Raw genomic sequence first — 19,590 nt, forward strand, 5'->3', positions numbered from 1 at the left:
ATTTAAATCTTAATGGATCTTGATACTTTGTTTTTTATGTGCTTATACTACATTGTATCATTTCTTTTAATTATTTGATTGAAGCATATTTTGTCATGTGAAATATATATTCAGACATGTATAAATTTAAAAATTTATATGGATTATTATCCTTGATAAAGACATATTTTGCAAACCTCCAGAATATTTATCGTTTGTACAGACATCACATATGAATTTTTTATGCTTACCATTTTGAAACTGAGTGAGCATAAGAGCTCAAAATAAGTGGATAAATAAATGGTAATACATGATACTAGATTCTCTGTATTTTCTAGTATACGTGGTTTAGTTTGAATTCAATTATGCATATTGAATAGAAATATTCATAGTTTAAATAAACTGATGATTATTTAAACCTATCATTCGCAACAAAAACACATTGATTGATTCAAATTGTTTGTAATACTTCTGCGATTTATTTTAGATAACACTGCCAGAATTTTAACCAGAAAAAACGGCTTCAACCGACACGAAATAAGCACCTATCTGTTGCCTGTGGTGATATCTGATAATGATTACCCAATTCAGAGCAGCACTGGCACCCTGACCATCCGAGTGTGCGCCTGCGACAGCCAAGGCAACATGCAGTCCTGCAGCGCGGAAGCCCTGCTCCTGCCTGCTGGTCTCAGCACGGGTGCCTTGATAGCCATTCTCCTCTGCATCATAATTCTGCTGGGTAAGAAGTGTTAGAGGGAAAGGGATGGTCTTCCAGGATGACTAATTCAGTCTGTTATTGAATAGGAAGGGTTACCATCAGAACACACCACCTCTCAAGTTGAAAGACCACACAAATTAACTGGGAAACCGTAATAACAAGGAAACATTTTATCTGGTCAGAATATGTAATGTTTAAAGGAGTCTATGGGGTAATAGAAGTAGCAGGGCTCTTATTTGTGGGAATTGTTCAAATATACATAAAAATGCACACCGAAAATAAAATAGAAGCAATATGGTAACACAGGCCCCCAGACCCTAACCTGAAGGCTCTCTCCAGCTGATAACTGCTGACAAAGAATAATTATTTTCTCCAAAAGAGTCTCCCTGGGGATAAAAACCGCCACACTTAAGAGCAAGCCCCAGCCAATACAAAAAGAACTCAATGGGAAGTTTTAGGGGTTTTGATCTCAAGGATTTGTCAGAGCATTTTTCCTTTTTACCTTATAGACCTTTTACTTTATATTATGGTTTCTGATTTTGGATCCCTCTGTGTGTGAATTTATGTATCTCTGAGTCTTTGTGTATCTCTCTCTCTCTCTCTCTCTCTCTCTCTCTCTCTCTTTCTCTCTCTCTCTCTCTCTCTTTGCTTTTTCCTATTACAGTTTATTAATTATGATGATGATGTCTGTTTTCTAATGAGAGAAAAAAGAACTATGGATTTATGTGTGTAGGTAGTAGGCAAAGATCTGGGTAAGGAAGCATACTCAGACTATAGTGTATGAAAATAATTAGTTTCAATAAAAAGGAAAAAATCAAAAAAGAATTGTTAATAGCACCAGCAATGGATGGGTGCTCCCCTTACTCCAAACTAGTCACTCTGAATGTGGTTGACAGCTGTATGGCTGGGGCAGACTGTGCTCACTCATAAGTGGTTTTTAAATATAAAAGTAAAGAAAACCAGCCCACAAATCACAATCCCAGAGAACCCAAACAATAATGAGGACCCTAAGAGAGACATACATAGATATAATCTACATGAATAGTAGAAAAAGACAAGATTTCTTGAGTAAATTTAGAACATGGGGACATTGAGAGAGGGTTGAAGGGGAGGAGAGAGGCAGGGAAGGGAGCAGAGAAAATGTAGAACACAAAAAAATAAATTTAAAAATCTAATAAAAATTGTTAATAGCAATGTTTTAACAATAATCTACTGTTTATCAAACAGTGTACCGAACACTTTGACACAAAGTTTTTTTTCTTGATTTATTTTTTAATAAACAAACAACAGCAAAAAGAGACAACATTGTCAAAACTGTTGAAATTTAACATCCTCACCCAGAATGGTGCTAGAAGTGTTTGTCAACATGTTTGAAGGCAGAGCAACCAGAGTGCATTGCCCAGTTCTCTGTAGGATGTGCGGATTGTGTTCATCATTTTTTCTCCTAATGACTGCAAGGAGGGCTTCACAGCTATCATTTTTTACTCGAATCTGCTCCAAAACCCGTTACCTGATTTAACTGGTCACAAATAATGCTAGTTGATTTTACGGCCTTGAGTAGAATGATTTTAGCTGATCTCGAGAAGAAAATAATTTCTTTACTCTCCATTGCATTCCCGTTTCCCTATTGACCTTAAGGATAGACACAGTAGCTCTGCATTTCAGGGAAATGAGTCTGGACAGAGTCAGTCTTACGGATTCTACTATATTCTGTATCGGAAGCTGTGTATTGTCAACTTAGGGTTGAAAACCTTTACCTTACACAAGGTTGTGTGTGAGAGACTTTGTGAACTAAGAAAAATAAGGTAAGAGCTTCTCAAAGGCGCAAATTATTAACATAAGAAAAACAATCAGGGCATTTAATGTTAATGAATATAATTAATAGGAAACAAAGTATATTTTGAGTAAATAGTGATTCCAACTTGCTTTAAATACATTTTCTAGGGCTGGAGAGATGGCTCAGTGCTTAAGAGCATTGCCTGCTCTTCCAAAGGTCCTGAGTTCAGTTCCCGGCAACCACATGGTGGCTCACAATCATCTGTAATGAGGTCTGGTGCCCTCTTCTGGCCTGCAGACATACACACAGACAAATATTTTATACTAAATAAATAAATTAATTAATAAATATTTTTTACAAAAGTTAATCACTTTAAAAAATAAATACATTTCTAAGTAGAGATATTTAGGGAATTAATTTTTTCCCTTTATCTTTTCCACCTGAATGAATTCACATCTGTTTCTCCAAATGCCTTAAGTGATCAATAACAAAATGTTTAATGATAGTACATAGGAGAACCCCAGCTCCATGGGTGGCATTTGCATTAACTTTCTCCTACAGGTGTGTGGCTGTAATTTTTGAGATGTGTGTCTCTTCCCATGCACTGACTCTCTGAAGATCACAGCTGTGTTTTAGAGTTAATTCAGTGTGCTATGAGTTTACTCTTTGTTCTGAATTCAGCCAATTTACAGTTTTGTAGGGAATTTTCTTACAGGACATGAAAGATAGTCCCTTCATGTAACTTTAGTATTTAATGCAAAAGATTGATATTTTTCCATTCTGTCAGGAATATACTTTAGTTCTCAGAAAAGTAAGTAAAAGGTAGTCATTGTAGATAGGGAGTAGTCTACAGTGCTTTAAAAATGAATCAGAAACACCATACTAGCCACCCCAGCTAAGCCCTTCTCCGCTTCTGAACAAACGTACAAAAATAACCCCAAACTCTGGCCTCTCATGCAAGAATATAAACACCTTCCCACCTGTGTAGCGCTTGAGTTGTGGATTAGCAGTCTGGGAATTAAGTTCTAACGCATCTTCTTGTCTTTGTTTAAGTTATAGTAGTCCTCTTTGCGGCCCTGAAAAGGCAGCGGAAGACCGAGCCTCTGATCTTATCCAAAGAGGACATCAGAGACAACATTGTGAGCTATAACGACGAAGGTGGTGGGGAGGAGGACACCCAGGCCTTTGATATTGGTACCTTGAGGAATCCTGCAGCTATCGAGGAGAAAAAGCTCCGGCGTGATATTATTCCTGAAACGTTATTTATACCACGGAGGACTCCTACAGCCCCCGATAACACGGACGTCCGGGATTTCATTAATGAGCGACTCAAAGAACATGACCTGGACCCCACCGCGCCTCCCTACGACTCACTGGCCACCTATGCCTATGAAGGAAACGACTCCATCGCTGAATCTCTGAGCTCATTAGAATCAGGTACCACGGAAGGAGACCAAAACTACGATTACCTCCGAGAATGGGGACCTCGGTTTAATAAACTAGCAGAAATGTATGGTGGTGGCGAGAGCGACAAAGACGCTTAGCCTGGCACCTGAGCTCTGCTCAAAGAAAGGAACTTTGCAGATACTGTCTCCACTTCATAATCTTTGATATTCAGGAGAATTTTTTCCTGCCACTCAGCACAAGTTTTCCACTTATTTCTTAATTTGTTCATTAATTATATTAATTCTTTCCTGTAGAATGTCTCATGGAATATATACGACATTTTATTTAATCACTTCCAAGAGCCAAAGCTATGGAAATTCAATGTTGTCCATCATAGTAAATAAAGGAAACCTGATCAGGATAGCTCTCCCTTAAGCAACCTCATGAACAAGCCGCTTCTGTTAGATACACGTCTTGCCCTTGCAAATGAAGCTTTGAAAAGGCAAAGAAAACATTCAAGATATATCCTGTTCTGTACATTAAGTTAAAAGCAATGTACATGTGGTGTCGTAGGTGTGATATGCAGCCTGGTATACAAGCATTTGTGCAATTTCATTTCATCAAATTCTATCTGCTAATGTTTTATATTTATATTTTTGTATTTATTTTTAAAAAAATAAACCAGTTTTTACAACTACTTTGTCTCTAGCTTATCTTTTCCCTAGGAGCAAATTTCTCTCTCCATAAATTAAAAATCTTGTTACCAAATCGAATTAAATGCCCAGGAAGAAAAACACATTTTATGCAATGTTGAAAGCCTTGACCAAACTGATATCCCAGGTAAGCATTGCTTTTCTGCAGTAAATCATTGCGCTGTGATATGGGGAAATTTTCACACTAAAAGCAGCTGCCAATTATAAACCACTTATAAATTACTGTTTGAAAAATTTACAAGAATGGTGCTCTAACCCCAGAGTTGCAGAGTCAATCACACTCGAATTTAAATTATTGCCATTCTTGGTTTCTGTGCTAAATACACCGGGAGTACAGCATTTTCATCTTGCCCATATTTACTAAAATAGTATCTGAAAGAATAAGACATTTTGTAATTTTTGGATGACATTTGTGCTGTTGAGGTTTAGAGGTGATATGAGCTCAGGCAGCTCTCAGGCTGGAATAATCATTGAATGGAATTCTATTTACCTCCCATGGTGTCTTTGAAAATGCCTAGTAATGACAGTAATAACACTGAATATTCCATTAAGATGCGGGTTCACAACTCTGTCAGCTTTAGGAGATGCATGACACATTATTGTAACAAAGTCTTTTTGTGTAAGAAGAATGACTTGATAGAAAGTAAAAGCACAAGTTGAAAAACAAACTTTAAAGTGCTGGTAGTCGATCAGAAAATGTTACTGAGAATCCTGGCCGTGAGAACAATGTCATTACTTGTTGTTCAACTCCTCGGCCATGATTTCTTTGCCAATAGAATAATTTATTAGTAGATACAGAAGTCACCGTCCCTGCTGAGTACATTGAAAACAATACCAAAGATTCATGTGCTAATTAGTAAAAATGCTATATGACTTGAGTAGGTCTGTGTTCTATGTTGATATATCCTTGATGCAGAACTAATTATTTCAGTGTTTTTGGATGGTTTTTTTTTTTCTAATTTCCAGGCTGAAAGGGCCCACACCACTCTACCCACTGATGCTTCAGTTTGTCTAATAGTCTGATTATGAGAGAGAGACAACCCATGAGGCCCAATTAAAATCACAACCAAGTCGTGTTAAGGACACATCAGGATGGATAGTAACACTTAATTTGACAGAAACCACTAATGTATATCATACATTGGCTTCCAAAAGAGACTAAGTTTAAGAAAGAACTTTTCCCCTTTGTGCTGAATTGAAATAAATAAAATACTATTTCCTGGAGAGAACTGTCATTAATATAAGAATAAATTGGCTAAAGAAAAGAAAAACAAAGGCCATTGAATGTTTCAAATTGGTCATAATTTAAAATAAAATTTTGGTTGGAATTAATTTTAACTATCCCACACAGGTAGGGTCCTTGTGTGAATCTTAGACATCAGTAATGTGATTCTTTAGACTATAATGCAGTTCTTATGTGAAGATGTTTATCTTCATTCAGAAATATCAAGCGACACTAAATTGTTCTGGCATTTTCTTAGTCATCCATTATTTTAAAAACCAAGATTTGTGGCAGTGATCTCTAGCATAACCCAAACTTCAGGAATGAGCTTCAGTACGACTGATGGGCAGGTTTATTTGCCAATTGTGGAGAAATTGGTTAGTAGCAAACAGCCAATATTGTTGTTAATGAAGATGGTATCTTAAAGTTATTTCTTGCAGCCATGAATTTAAAACATGTTAAAAAAATCTATTTCCAGTCTCTCAGTCACCTTCTGGTATTGTGCTTGCCCAATGGAATGGCCAGTACATAGTTTATTCCAACATTAGTGTTCTGTGTCAATGGGGCTACTGTTTCTCGAAATATTATTGATGTAACTGAAACAATGGAGGTTTTAAATTTCTTCATCCATATTTATCTTCAGAATAAATTGTTTATTGAGCATCTATTATAAAAAAATACAAGGAATGTTCTGACACCCAGAGATGTAATAAATTATATATAATTCTTCTATATATAGCTGTGTTTTTCTTTTACTTATAAGGTTAAAAGACGGGGAAAACTATGGTGTTATTAAAACCACTGAGCTGATAAGAAACTATCTAGATCTTATGATTACTTTTCTAGGAACAGAATCGTTCTGTTCTCTTTTTTCCATGATTGTATAATTAGACATTTTAAATTGACTTCTAAATTTTGGAGCATTAGAAATGCTAAGTATATATAAATTTTACTTTTAGCAAAGTATCAAATTATGTATTTACAAATTTATGGTCTGAGATTGAAATTGTTCTCTGTCTCTTTCTCTCTCTTCACATACACACACACATACACAAAAACACATATGTAGGGACACACATACATCCAATTTATATAGCTTCAAAAATATTGGGTGGACATGTGCTAATAGGTTAATCCACATATACCATGCTGATTTAATGTCTAGAATTTTTTAAAAAGAAGATGCTAATATTAAAACTTATATATCTTAATGTATCAATATATCTATGTAAGTTTCTAGATATGCTTTATTTATACATTATGTGCACTTGTATGTATAACTAAGACTATGATAAAATGATTTCATAAAACATCCAAGAATATCATATATTTTAGAGTTCATGAATAGACAGAAAAACTCACGTATTTTCATGTATAATTTGTCTATTAAATAATGTTATCTAAGCATACACAGGTAACTGAGTCACTTCCTGTAATAACTATGAGTTCTTGTATCTTCACAACAAAAACAAAAATAGGGAATGTCCATAATCTCAACTCTTTCACTAGTTGTGAATTAATAGTTACATCTCATTTGTTTGAAGAATTAAATGAAATAAAATTATTAATTTTCAAAGGATGCTGAAAAGGTGAAATAAATATAGGCCCTTCTCCTCAAAATCATATACAACAAATGATATATACATGTGCTAAATATGACAAAACAGCATATAAGATAAATACAGAGGAAAACTACTAATGAAAATATGGCATATTTGGTTAATTAAAGAGTGTCTGTCTACGTTTAGATTTCAATACACATACCTACCTAGTCTGTGGTAGTCATTCACATATTCTTCACCTTTATAAAATTACCTTATTGTAAAACAGGTTTGTCCAAAACAGAATTAGGTCTTACTTAATTCTGTCATTGTTCTTCCCAGTGTCTGCCACCATTTTTCCAACTGGCTTACCCATCCCCATTAAGGATTATTCTATCACTCTTTCTGTCACATACGCAAATCACTTTATCTTTAATCACTGCATTAAATTACCCAGCACTTTAAGATCTTCAAGGAAAGCATTATGAGCAGAGTAACTATATTCTGCCTTATACGCATGTACTTTTCTTACAGCTGACCTCATAATTTCCTCTATGACAGCTACTAAGGTAATTGCCTCAAAAGCTCTCTGCCTCTTCAAATACACTATTCACTACCCACTAGTCCATTCTAGTACATCATTGATCTTTCTAAAGTTAGAAGTTAATATATATGTTACTCTGTTTTTAAAATCTTCCCTAAAACCTTTATCTTAAGATTAATTCTAAATTTCTACTCAGTACTAATAACTCTCCCAACCCAAAGATGTTGATCCTCATTTAAAAATAGTTAAATTTATGTTTTCTTCTTCATTACCAAAAGAACTTTTATTTTTATTTGAATGCTTGCTATCTCACAATTCATATCTGATGTTCTCTGGGAATCTTACAGAAGGCTGCTTCTTAATAAGAGGATCTTATAGATGACATGTCAAGAAAATAGCCATGCATTTTCAATCAAACTTATTAGCCTGTTGCACCTAATATATGCCCCACTGCTGGTGCAACACTGACCTCTAACAAGATGATGTCTCCAAGTTCTTAGAGTTCTTTATGGTCTTTTATCTCTTTTTTCCTTTTTTAATAAAAAAATTGTCACATAATTTACTTTAATTATGTTTTCTTCTTCTCACCCAATTCTTCCCAGATCATTCCAAACTCCATATCCATCCAATTTTGGTTTTGTTCTCTTTACCTCTTTCAAAACAAAAATGCCAAAAAAAAAACCCTATATTTCAAAATTGTACCTCTCTAAATGTGTCCTATCAAGTGTGACCGTGCATGTAACTGCAAATAGCACCTCTGATCCTTTGATTTATACAGAGTTCTACATCTCAATATTTCCATTCTCTTGTCTGAGACAACTCTTTTCACAGTTACTGGAAGTAGTTAATTATCTTCCTAACTTTGCCCTTTCCTTTTATCTGCATATCCAGTTATCAAGGTCAGCAGAATGTTTCTCCAAGGGTTTTCTTTGCCATTGTTTTCTTCTCCTAAACTCAGGAATGATTTCTGATTTTCATCAGAGTAGAAGACAAGATTTGCAAAAAGATTGTCTCTCCACAGTCCTTGATCTGTTCTTACCTTTTACAAACAAACCTTACGACTTGATTTTTCATTCCTTTCCTCTACCATGTGTTTTCACTGGCTTCTCTTTCTTTCTTACTCTGTTTAAATTTTGATCAGTTAGTTAAATTGAGGTCTACTCTATTATTTCTACATCATGGAACTGGTAATGCTGTGGTCATGACTAAAATTGGTTGTATTCACTTGCTTTTTTATATGCCTACATATTCTTTTCTATTTTAATGACTTTATCCCTATGGTTATTTTCTTTCTCCTTTAATCAGAATATGTTTACACGAGCATGGATTTTATCACTTTCTCCCAGTGTATAGAACTCTATGCTTGTACTGATGCTCAATAAACATTTGTTGGAAGAATTAAAATAAATATTATTTTTTAACTAAGAGGTAATAATTTAGAATGCTTATAACATATTAAAAGTTTGTATGAAATCTCTATTTTCACAGTGATTATTCAGTCTTATAGGAGGTGCATTCATGATCCCTTCATTTGCTGGCAACTATTTTGGACATCATTCTAATATTATACAATTCTACAGACCTTCAATCCCACCTACTGGGGCAGGAACATCACAATACCAAAGCTGTATTGGTCTTCAGAAGTGAGTTCAAAGTCAGTCTGGAAACCTTGTCTCAAAAGGGGCAAAAATAGCAAATTAAAAATACAAAATTATAAAAGTGTAGCACAGTGCCAGTGTCCTTGCCTAGCATGTACAAAGCCTTAGTTTCAGTCTTCAAAACTAGGAAATGGAAAAAGAGGAATGGACAGTAGTTTTTAACAGGCACTCAAACCTCTGAGCTGTTGCCTCTGGGATAAAGTAATGCGCAATCATTTTACAGGGCATACATGTCCAATTGTTTCCTATGAAACAATATTGAAAAAGTTTTTAAAATCTATGCAAGCTACCAAGGATTATATTAATGGAAACACGACTAAATTAAATGGTAGCACCTGAGGACAGTTATCAGTTTAGAATGAGTTCTGGCGTCTTGGAGCCTGTGTCATGAGAGGGAACTTAGTCTAATACTGTGGAAAGACTGCCTGGTGAAACAGGTGATTAGGGAAAGAGGCAGGAAGAGTGTGAAGAATAGGGATGCTGAAATGGATGAAAGGAAGATAGACTTCAGTGAAAGCTCCCCTCTAATAGGCCAAAGTTTAATTTTGCAGTAATCTCCACATACATATTTTTTTGTTTTCTTCAAACCATAATATTTGCATATATTTGTATCTTATAGAGTACTTGGTACAAGTTTCACTTGCTAATATCACCAAGATGCCCCTAGCTATTGGCATTCAAGGAGAACCTTCAAAGATATGTAGGCATGTACTTTAGGGACTAGCTCGATTTTTATTTATTTATTTATTTTGGTTTTTCGAGACAGGGTTTCTCTGTGGTTTTGGAGCCTGTCCTGGAACTATCTCTTGTAGACCAGGCTGGTCTTGAACTCACAGTGATCCGCCTGTCTCTGCCTCCCAAGTGCTGGGATTAAAGGCGTGTGCCACCACCACCCAGCAAGGGACTAGTTTGATTTATAATTCCAAAACAAAACGGAGACAAAGAAATTGCAAAATACCTAGCGGTGAATGAATGTGCTAGGAGCCATACAGACACTATTGATTTTTATAATAATGAAATATTTTAAATGATATATTTTAAATATCTGTCTATTTTAAGTCATAAAAGCCACATATAAATATGTAAATATCAGCACTATTGTACTTGTTTCAATGAATTTATTTTTATCATATGAATCTTAATTTTCAGGAGACTGCTGCAAAACTCATTAATTATTTAAAAATATGCATATAATGCTTACCTCCATGCTGAACAAGCTATTAATAGAAAAGCGGTAAAGTCACTTTTCACAACTATGATTAATAAACCAAAAAAGTGAAAAATAGAAATAGATCTTTTCCAGATACAAGTTTGCATTCCTTTTGTAAATGCATCTACTTTAGAACATATGCAAATTAGCAAAATGGACATTCTTTATTTTAATGAGAGAGGATTGAAAGCTGAGGAAGCACATAATGGAAGCCTGCTAGACTATTTGCGAATTCTTTTTCCAGTTGTGAAGTTATCCTGAGTTGGGAACGTGACATTTACAACTCCACAGGAAGGTAACACAGCGACTTCATCCCCAAATTTATCTGAGCAAGCCTCCTACACATTGTGAAATATTTAGAAGCAGCCCTGAGAGTCTTAGCATGGGTTTTGCCTCTCTTTTTACAGTCAAAAAGCTTGAAGTTGAGTTTTCATCTCAGCGTGTACCCTGCCTAACTCTCACAGTTCCACTTTTTCGTTGCTCTCACTACTAATCTATTGAAAATTTCTTACATCATTTTCCCGAAAAGTGCTGTCTTCTAAAAGACCGCATTAACATGACCAGGTTTGTGTTAAAAAAAAAGCTAGACAAATCCAGTGATTATTTCTGCTGGCATTTTAATGTATTTTTTTCCTTTCGTTTTCAGAATAGGCCTTTAGATTTATGAAATTACTGTGTAAAATTTCCATCTAAATACATAATTAAATTTCAAATTTCTTTTTTAAAAGAGGCTTATAAATTTTAAGTTTGGCTGCATTTGTGGTTGTGTGAGCACCCCAAGGTTTCAGGTGCATTTGTGATCTCAATGCATGAACACTATAATATGCTGACAGGTCTATGTAATTTAGAAAATAGAAACTCTGAATTTATCCTTCTACTGGTTTAAACACTTAAACCTGATAAAACACTAGTCTCCATTGCACGTTGGGCATCTAAATAGCTTTATATATATGCTCGTTGAGTGACTGATTAATCTTGGCATTCCAATACTTTGTTTTCTAAATTCGGCAGCATGGAAAATGTCAGGTTCCATACCTTCCCCACCCTCAACCAAAAAGGCAACATGTTTCATTCATATTTGAAAAAGCATATTCTAGAAATGTCACAGCAACCTTTAAAGATGACAGTCTCTGCCTAGGAATTCTTGACAGCAACTAAGCACAATTATTCCAGCTATATATTGAAATTTTCTTACATCATTTTACCAAAAATGATAACTTGGGAACACAGCATGTAAGGACTGGTTGGAAGGAAGCAAAAATTTGATACACTCTTTAAATTTTATTTTTAATATAGAAATAGAGAAAATTGAACTAAATTTTAAGGTGTTTAAAATAGAAAACTGGATGTCCTCAAATATTTAAAGGTAAACTTATTTTATAACTCTGTATATTTATAATAGAGAATAGAGTCCAATTTATATTCCTTCATATTCTATTAGAATAAAAAAAATGAAGACAAATGCAAAGGGTACACTCCAAATAATTTAAAATATAATGCATGATTTTAGTAACAGAGTAAACCTCACTGTCAAGTAACAGAACCAACATGTGTGCTTCAGAAACCTGCACATAAACTGTTGACTCATTTATACTGAAGGTAGTTGAAGATACATAGGGACGGTGATGGAGGCGGTGGTGATGGTGGTGGAGGTAGCGGAAGATATACAGGGACCATGATGGAGGTTGTGGTGATGGAGGTAGTTGAAGATAAAAAGGGATGGTGATGGAGGTGGTGGTGATGGTGGTGGAGGTAGCGGAAGATATACAGGGACCATGATGGAGGTAGTGGTGGTGGAGGTAGTTGAGAATATATAGGAATGATGATGGTGGTGATGGTGGTGGAGGTAGTTGAAGATAAAAAGGGATGGTGATCGAGGTGGTGGTGATGGTGGTGGTGGCAGCAATGTTTATAATAGCTGAAATTGATTTGCGTTCTCGACTCGAGAGTTTGCATTGACTTTTATAAAATGGCCCAGGTATTTGTTACAGTGACTCAATATGATAAATACTATTATTATGCTTACTTTCTTGAAAAGAGCTAAGTGAAATTAGATAAAGTCCAACTACTACCAAATAAAATTGGAACCCAAGTAGACTTAGGTCTTGCTCTGAAGCTCTTAGACAAACAATTACTACTGGGGAGAAATTTTAAATGTCAAACTTCACCTCTTATGATAGTAACGACGATGAACAGCTTATTCTCTATAATGTTAATTTGAATGATGACTTTTTATTTAAAATGGTAATATGTTATCCGTGTACATGACAGCTGTTTATAGTATATTAATATTATCCCAATTTGTAAGAATTTTGGTCATCACAATCTATTTTTCATCAGAATTAATATTAATAAATAAACATTTAAGAATACACTTAGAACAGTGTAGGTTTTTTCTGTTATATTTTAGCTAATCTCACATTTAGAATTTAAAACATCTTATTAGACACATTTATGAAAACCCTTGGTGTTTAATGAATCAGAAATAATTGCATCAACAAGAAAAATATGGGCAATAAAATGTTTTTATTGACAAAGAAAAAAGACTCCTGGGTCATTACTAGCCAAGCAGTCTAGTGAGTTGGTAAGGTCTAGTTTCAGTGACCGACCTTATCTCAAGAAAAAATGGTGAAGTGGGATTTAGAAATACATTCAACTTTATTCTCTGGCTTCTGCTTGATGACAGATAGGTATAAAGATCTTCCCATATATTTGTACACACACAAATACACCAAACACACACACGCAAACACACACACACACACACACACATACACACAAGCAAAATAAAATGATTTTTATTATTTTATTTCATTAAAGCAACTAACACCAAAATCAAGTATAAATTTGCTAGTGTACACCTTAGATCATCAATAGTTCAAAATAAGACTCATGTGTTTGTTGTTATGGGGAGAAAAGAATTAAAGACAGATGTAATAATATTTTTTCCAACTATTAGCTTATTATTTGGTATGAAAAATAGAAGGACTATGATACACAAGGCAGTTTTATACAGACCGGCTCTGACGATGAAGATGAGTCAAACAAGCAAACCTTCATGTATTATGTGAATGACAGCGTGTATGGATCATTTAACTGCATTCTGTATGATCATGCACATGTGAAGGCCTTGCTGCCAAAGAGACCCAAGCCAGATGAGAAGTATTACCCGTCCAGCATTTGGGGACCAATGTGTGATGGCCTTGATCGGATCGTCGAGCGCTGTAACCTGCCTGAAATGCATGTAGGTGATTGGATGCTCTTTGAGAACACGGGTGCATACACTGTTGCTGCTGCGTCTAATTTCAATGGGTTCCAGAGGCCTTCTATCTACTATGTAATGTCAAGGCCAATGTGGCAACTCATGAAGCAGATCCAGAGCCATGGCTTCCCACCAGAAGTGGAGGAGCAGGATGTTGGCACTCTGCCCATGTCTTGTGCCCAGGAGTGCGGGATGGACCGTCACCCAGCAGCCTGTGCTTCCACTAGTATCAATGTGTAGATGACATTCTTGTAGCTCTTACCTGCAAGTTTAGCTTGAATTAAGGGATCTGGGGGGACCATTGAACTTAATTACCGCTAGTTTGGGAATGTCTTTGTAAGATTAGGGTTGGCACGGATGCAGTGTGGAATGCTAGGAGATGGGTCACACTTACCTGTGTTCCTATGGAAACTTTGAATATTTGTTTTATATGGATTTTTTTCACTTTTTAGACATGATACTAACGTGTGCCCCTCAGCTGCTAAGCAAGCATTTGTAGCTTGTACATTTGGCAGAATGGGCCAAAAGCTAATGTTGTGACCCATTTTGGAAATAAACTGTCTTGAAATAAAAAAAGATATAAAAAAGATTAAATTCAATACTAAAAAATTAATTTTTAACATAAAGTAATTATAATATAATCAAATCAATATACTGAACTTAAGTTTTGAATTATGGGGAATGATGAGCAGTTTTCATGTGTTTTATTACTTAAGCAATGTTATAACTAATATTATATTTTTCTCAATTAGTGATAGATTTTTCTCTCTATACTGAGTTCTTACTACTTCTTATGGTGTGTCTAGGCGAAGGGGTATTTCTGTTGTGTTTTTTATCATGATGCTACATCTTCACAAAACAAAATCTTTATTATGAGCAGAAAGTACTGCTGTAGGATCATATTGGTTTGTCCCATGTGTATTTGGTCATTGCATTTGAAAACTGTATGTAGGAAAAACATGGCTTTTAATATACATTTTCTCTATATGTAATGTATTTTCTATATATTTTCTATATAGAAAATGTATAATTTTCTAATATGTATAATATACATTATACATATTAATATACATTTTAATATACATTGTCAAATAAAACAAGCCTTCTGAAATTATTTAAGGTTTAGAAACTTTCCAGGTTCCCAGTGAAAATAACATATCCACATACCATAAATTCATGCTAGTGTGCAATCAGACTGTGTTTTCTAAAACACAACTGCACATATCTTGTCTGCTTGAGTTCACTTTACCAAATGCAATTTTATAGAATTCAGTGATTCAAATACTAGTTGTCTTGGCTTTGATATGTTCCATTGCCAGATGCGGGCATTGCTCATTAAGGCTTCCTAATAAAAATTTAATTTCATTTGAATTTACACATGCCCAAAAATTAAGTATAATTTCAGATTATTTCTCTAGCACAGAGTTCTCTCAGTCTCCTCTCTCTCTTTCTTTCTTTCTCTCTCTCTCTCTCTCTCTCTCTCTCCCTTTTCTCTCTCTCATCATTTCTTTCTTAGAATATGTAATACACGTGTCAGAAACAAAGGACTGTAAGACGATAAAGTAATATTTGTTTTGATTTTATATGAGTAAATGGAAATATTAAAAGTTTAAGTGACTTTCCATATATCATAATTGTAATAACAAGTAGAGCTGGATTTTCGCATTAGGCTGCCATCTGTCTCTACACACTAGGCTTTTAATCCTATCTTATCTGTGAAAATTAAATCTAAAATTAAATTAATTCTCTAGGGAAGATGATTATTGATGAGAAGACCATGCTTTGATGCCAGATTGGAGGATCATGACCAGGAAGTAAAGAGATCGCTGAAAGTATGAGAATTATATAAAGATGAAATATGTTCAAGAGTGGAAATATGAGAGGCTCAGTCTCAAACTTATTCACTCCTAGGTTTTTAAAAAAATGAAGCAGCAACTCATATCAATGAGATGATGGTTTCCAAGGCTTCAAGAGGACCAAACAATGAAAAACTGAACTAGGGAGGGTTGAGGAGCCATTCAAATTGGAACTATATAAGAAATACGGTTAATTCTTTTTGCCATTTAAAATTATACTTTATATATATTTTATCAATATGTAGATTTGATTTCTTCTTAATTCTACACAGTTGATGGATGATTTGGGGAAACATAGTTGCGTTCTGGTTTTCTAACTTATATTTCATAAGATGACTGAAACTTGCGTTTGAAAATTTTGTCTTCAAGAAATTCAGCTACATACAGGAAATAGGATAATTTTATTTAGGTATACTGAGTGCATAGTTATAACTCTCCATAATTTGGGTGTTAAAGTTTGAAAACATTGAGACAGATTGATTTTTTTAAGATGAGAGGAGTATTACATGCTAGTTTGCTGAACTTGAGAAAATCAAACTGAAGAATGAATACAAAGGAATCCAAAGATTTTTTTCAGGAAATATACTTGGATTTGAGAAAATGTATAAAATATTTAAAATATTTTAGATACACACATATTACCATATTTGCAATAATAATTTTTGTCAGCATTATTATTCTTAAATTAATTTTAAATTTGCTTCCTAACATGAAATTTAGTTTTTTTATAACATCATAATGTATCAAATATTCTAAAATAAATTTGTATAGAATAACAACATGGAATTTGCTGGAAAATATTGAACTTTCATTTGAAAAGTATATGAATAATATATTTTTAAAATATGTAATATTTGATCTTGAATTACTGAATGTTATAATAATAAATAAATTAGAATACATTTATTTAATTGCTTTACTTTATGGCTTTTTTCATGTACAGAATTAAATAGTGAATACAGGATTTAATAGTGTAAGCTAATAGCAGCTGGTTTGAATTGATGATGTATCTTTTCCTAATTACAATAACTTGTGGTCAATGCTCAAAATTTCTTAAGTAGACGACATTCTTATCGCTCCTGTTGAAAATTTGCTTTATGGGAAGATGCATATGCTTATCATCGGTTGTCAAATTATAGCAATAATAATTGGATTCACCAGTTTTCAAAATACAGCCATAATTACTGGATTCATGCCTGGTGGTTTAAATGGAGATCATGCGCTTGTTGCTATGCTTGGGAACTATATATAATGAGAATCACTTGGATGGTCACCTTTTACACACACAAAAGCTATTCACATCCTTGCTCTTTCTTCCCAACTTCATCCTTTTCGGTGGAATCTTATCTATTTTATACAGTACAGAAAAGGTGTGTATGTTGTAAGGATTAATTTTGTGTGTCCACTTGTCTAGGTTAAATATTTAACAGAAAGTTAGAAAATGTGGTTATGGGTATGTTGAGGAGTAAGTGTATGGAGCAAAAGAGTACTTGCCTTGATAGGATAAGCAAAGAACCTGCCTCTCTAAGGGTAAGTATAATCCAAACCAGTGAAGTACTGCACAGTTCAGAAGAAGGGGCAATGTACTTATGTTTGAGTTTGAACACTCACGCTCTTAGGTATCATTTCTTCTGCTCCCCAGGGCTTTATGCACATTTCCTTTGTTTCTCTGAAGAATCTCCATGAATACATATGCTATTTCCCTGACCATGTCTGAGCCTTGGTTTTAGTCTTACAGTTCTTATTAGTTTCTTGTAAGTAAGCAGTCTTACTACTTTTTGTATTTTATGTTGTTGAAAATTTTTCCAGATATATATGTATAGGTGAACTTAAATACACATATCTAGAATTCTGAAGAAACTATAATTGGTAATATGTTCTTTGTTCTTTCAAAATGTTTTCTTTGAAAATTTCACGTGTTGGGTTCTATGGACAAATATAAAATTTGCCAATACTTTGTTTCTAGAGTTTTTTAAAAATTGATAATTATTGCTCAATTTTTTTTATTTATCTTCTTATGAATCTAAAACTAGATAAATATGAACTATAAAGATTTTGGTAGTTTTAGCATTTTTGATAAACTCTTCTGCGTCTTAATTTTCAAATATTCTTCAAATAATTTAAGGTTTATAAAACATTCTAAAGACTTCTAACACAAGGGTCTGTTGACAATATGAAATAACAGTGGTCAACAAAAGAGGAAGAGTTATATTTAATAAGCAATCAACATTCATAGAAGAGGTACCTAGTCTTATTGCAACTGTGACTGGCTGATATTCACGAGGGACCTGCACTTCTCTGAAGGGAAAGGAGGAGTGGATTAGGGGCCTAAGAAAGTGGAAAGGGGGAAGGTTTGAGAAAGGGGCTGGAAGGAGAGGAGAGAGGGAGACAAAATTATAATTAGGTCATTAAAAATTAATTAATGAAATATTCCCAACTAGGAGGTGGTGGCACATGCCTTTAATCCCAACACTCAAGAAGATGAATCTCTGTAAGACTGAGGACAACCTGATCTACAGCGAGAGTTTCAGGGCAGCCATGATAGTTACCCAGAGAAACCTTGTCTAAAGAAGCTAAAATAATTAGTAAAATAAGTAAAATATTTCAAAACTTTAAAGATATATAATAAAACAATAAATGCAAACTGTCAAACTGTCCTTTAACTTTCACTCTCTGGGGTATGATTGTTCAATTATCATCTAAAGCAGGAAATAGAGATGCTTCTTCTTGGCACAGAGTCTCTTTTCTGTCAATTTCATTAGTTTATTATAAGAAAAACACCATAATGTTTAAAATTTTACTGTCGATATGTCAAGTATTTAAACATACGACTATTTTTAAAATTGGTGGAATTTTTTTCTAATGTACAAATTCTTACTGAATTCTTTCATTTCCTTAAGTCAGTTGTCAACACAAATGTATGCACACAAATTTTCTTTTATAGCAAAAGTGGAAAAAATAATAAAATATTATTACAGAAAATTTTAAATTCAATTTGATAATCATATTTGAATTTGAATACTAAATAAAAATGGCCAATGAGGCTTTTTCTATATTATTATTACTTAGGCAATTAAATAAACTTAATTAAAATGTAGTAACATGAATTTTTAAATATGGCTATAAGATACTTGTTTCAATAATAAACAAATATGATTTGTTTTTAAACAGGGTTTATCTGTGTAACATTTCTAGCTGTCCTGGAACTAGTTCATGTAGACCAGGCTGGCCTCAAACTCACAGAAATCCACCTGCCTCTGTCTCCTGAGTGCTGGGATTAAAGGCATGTGTCAGCACTGCCTTTTTTAATAAACAATTACTTTTTAAATATCACGATACTTCAAAATTCAGTGATATATTTTTGATTGATCTGCATGAGGAACATTGTATTGGATCTGGATTTAAAATTCAATAGTATTTTCCTAGCATATATATGATTCACACATTCTGCTTCTCTATGGTGTTTTGTCTTCTCCTGAGTCCCAGGTTTGGAAATTTGTAACACACTTCAAATCTTAAAAATTCTACATAAGTCCACTGCTTTCTTACAAATCTTCATGTCTGTGGGTATTTTTTGTTCGAGATTCTGGTTCTCAAAAAGAAGATAAAACTGAGAGAATGTGCCAACTTTCTTATGCCTAAGACAGTTGTTGTTATAGAAGCCATTGGGGAAAGATGGGTACACTCTCTCAAACACACACACACACACACACACACACACACA

The 19,590-nt window shown here is 34.1% G+C and overlaps 2 protein-coding genes across 3 annotated transcripts in view; both read left to right on the forward strand.

The window, feature by feature from the left end:
* Positions 1-6,492, forward strand: part of LOC101986955 (cadherin-10) — a 184,757-nt gene extending 178,265 nt beyond the window's left edge. Inside the window, exons 11-12 of one of the 2 annotated variants that reach the window (XM_026783755.1) lie at positions 467-718; positions 3,534-6,492. In XM_026783755.1, coding sequence (XP_026639556.1) covers positions 467-718; positions 3,534-4,018 — 737 coding nt within the window. In that variant the 3' untranslated portion in view covers positions 4,019-6,492. Of the gene's footprint in view, positions 1-466; positions 719-3,527 lie in introns of both variants that reach the window. The other variant, XM_005356651.2, reaches the window with a different exon arrangement.
* A 5,881-nt stretch (positions 6,493-12,373) lies between these two features.
* Positions 12,374-14,592, forward strand: LOC101993539 (ornithine decarboxylase-like). Its single transcript, XM_005356745.2, has 2 exons — positions 12,374-12,400; positions 13,732-14,592. The coding sequence occupies exons 1-2, from the start codon at positions 12,374-12,376 to the stop codon at positions 14,248-14,250; spliced, it is 546 nt and encodes a 181-aa protein (XP_005356802.1). The 3' UTR covers positions 14,251-14,592.
* The last annotated feature ends 4,998 nt before the right edge of the window (positions 14,593-19,590 follow it).

The sequence above is a fragment of the Microtus ochrogaster genome, chromosome 19, assembly GCF_000317375.1.
Source record: "Microtus ochrogaster isolate Prairie Vole_2 chromosome 19, MicOch1.0, whole genome shotgun sequence".
In the NCBI taxonomy this organism is placed as follows: Eukaryota; Metazoa; Chordata; class Mammalia; order Rodentia; family Cricetidae; genus Microtus; species Microtus ochrogaster.

Bases quoted from the DNA above. Each gene is read 5' to 3' on its own strand.
- LOC101993539 (XM_005356745.2), top strand. From the start codon at position 12,374: ATGGAGGCGGTGGTGATGGTGGTGGAG. The intron at 12,401-13,731 runs GTAGCGGAAGAT...TATGAAAAATAG, and splicing joins CGGTGGTGATGGTGGTGGAG to AAGGACTATGATACACAAGG.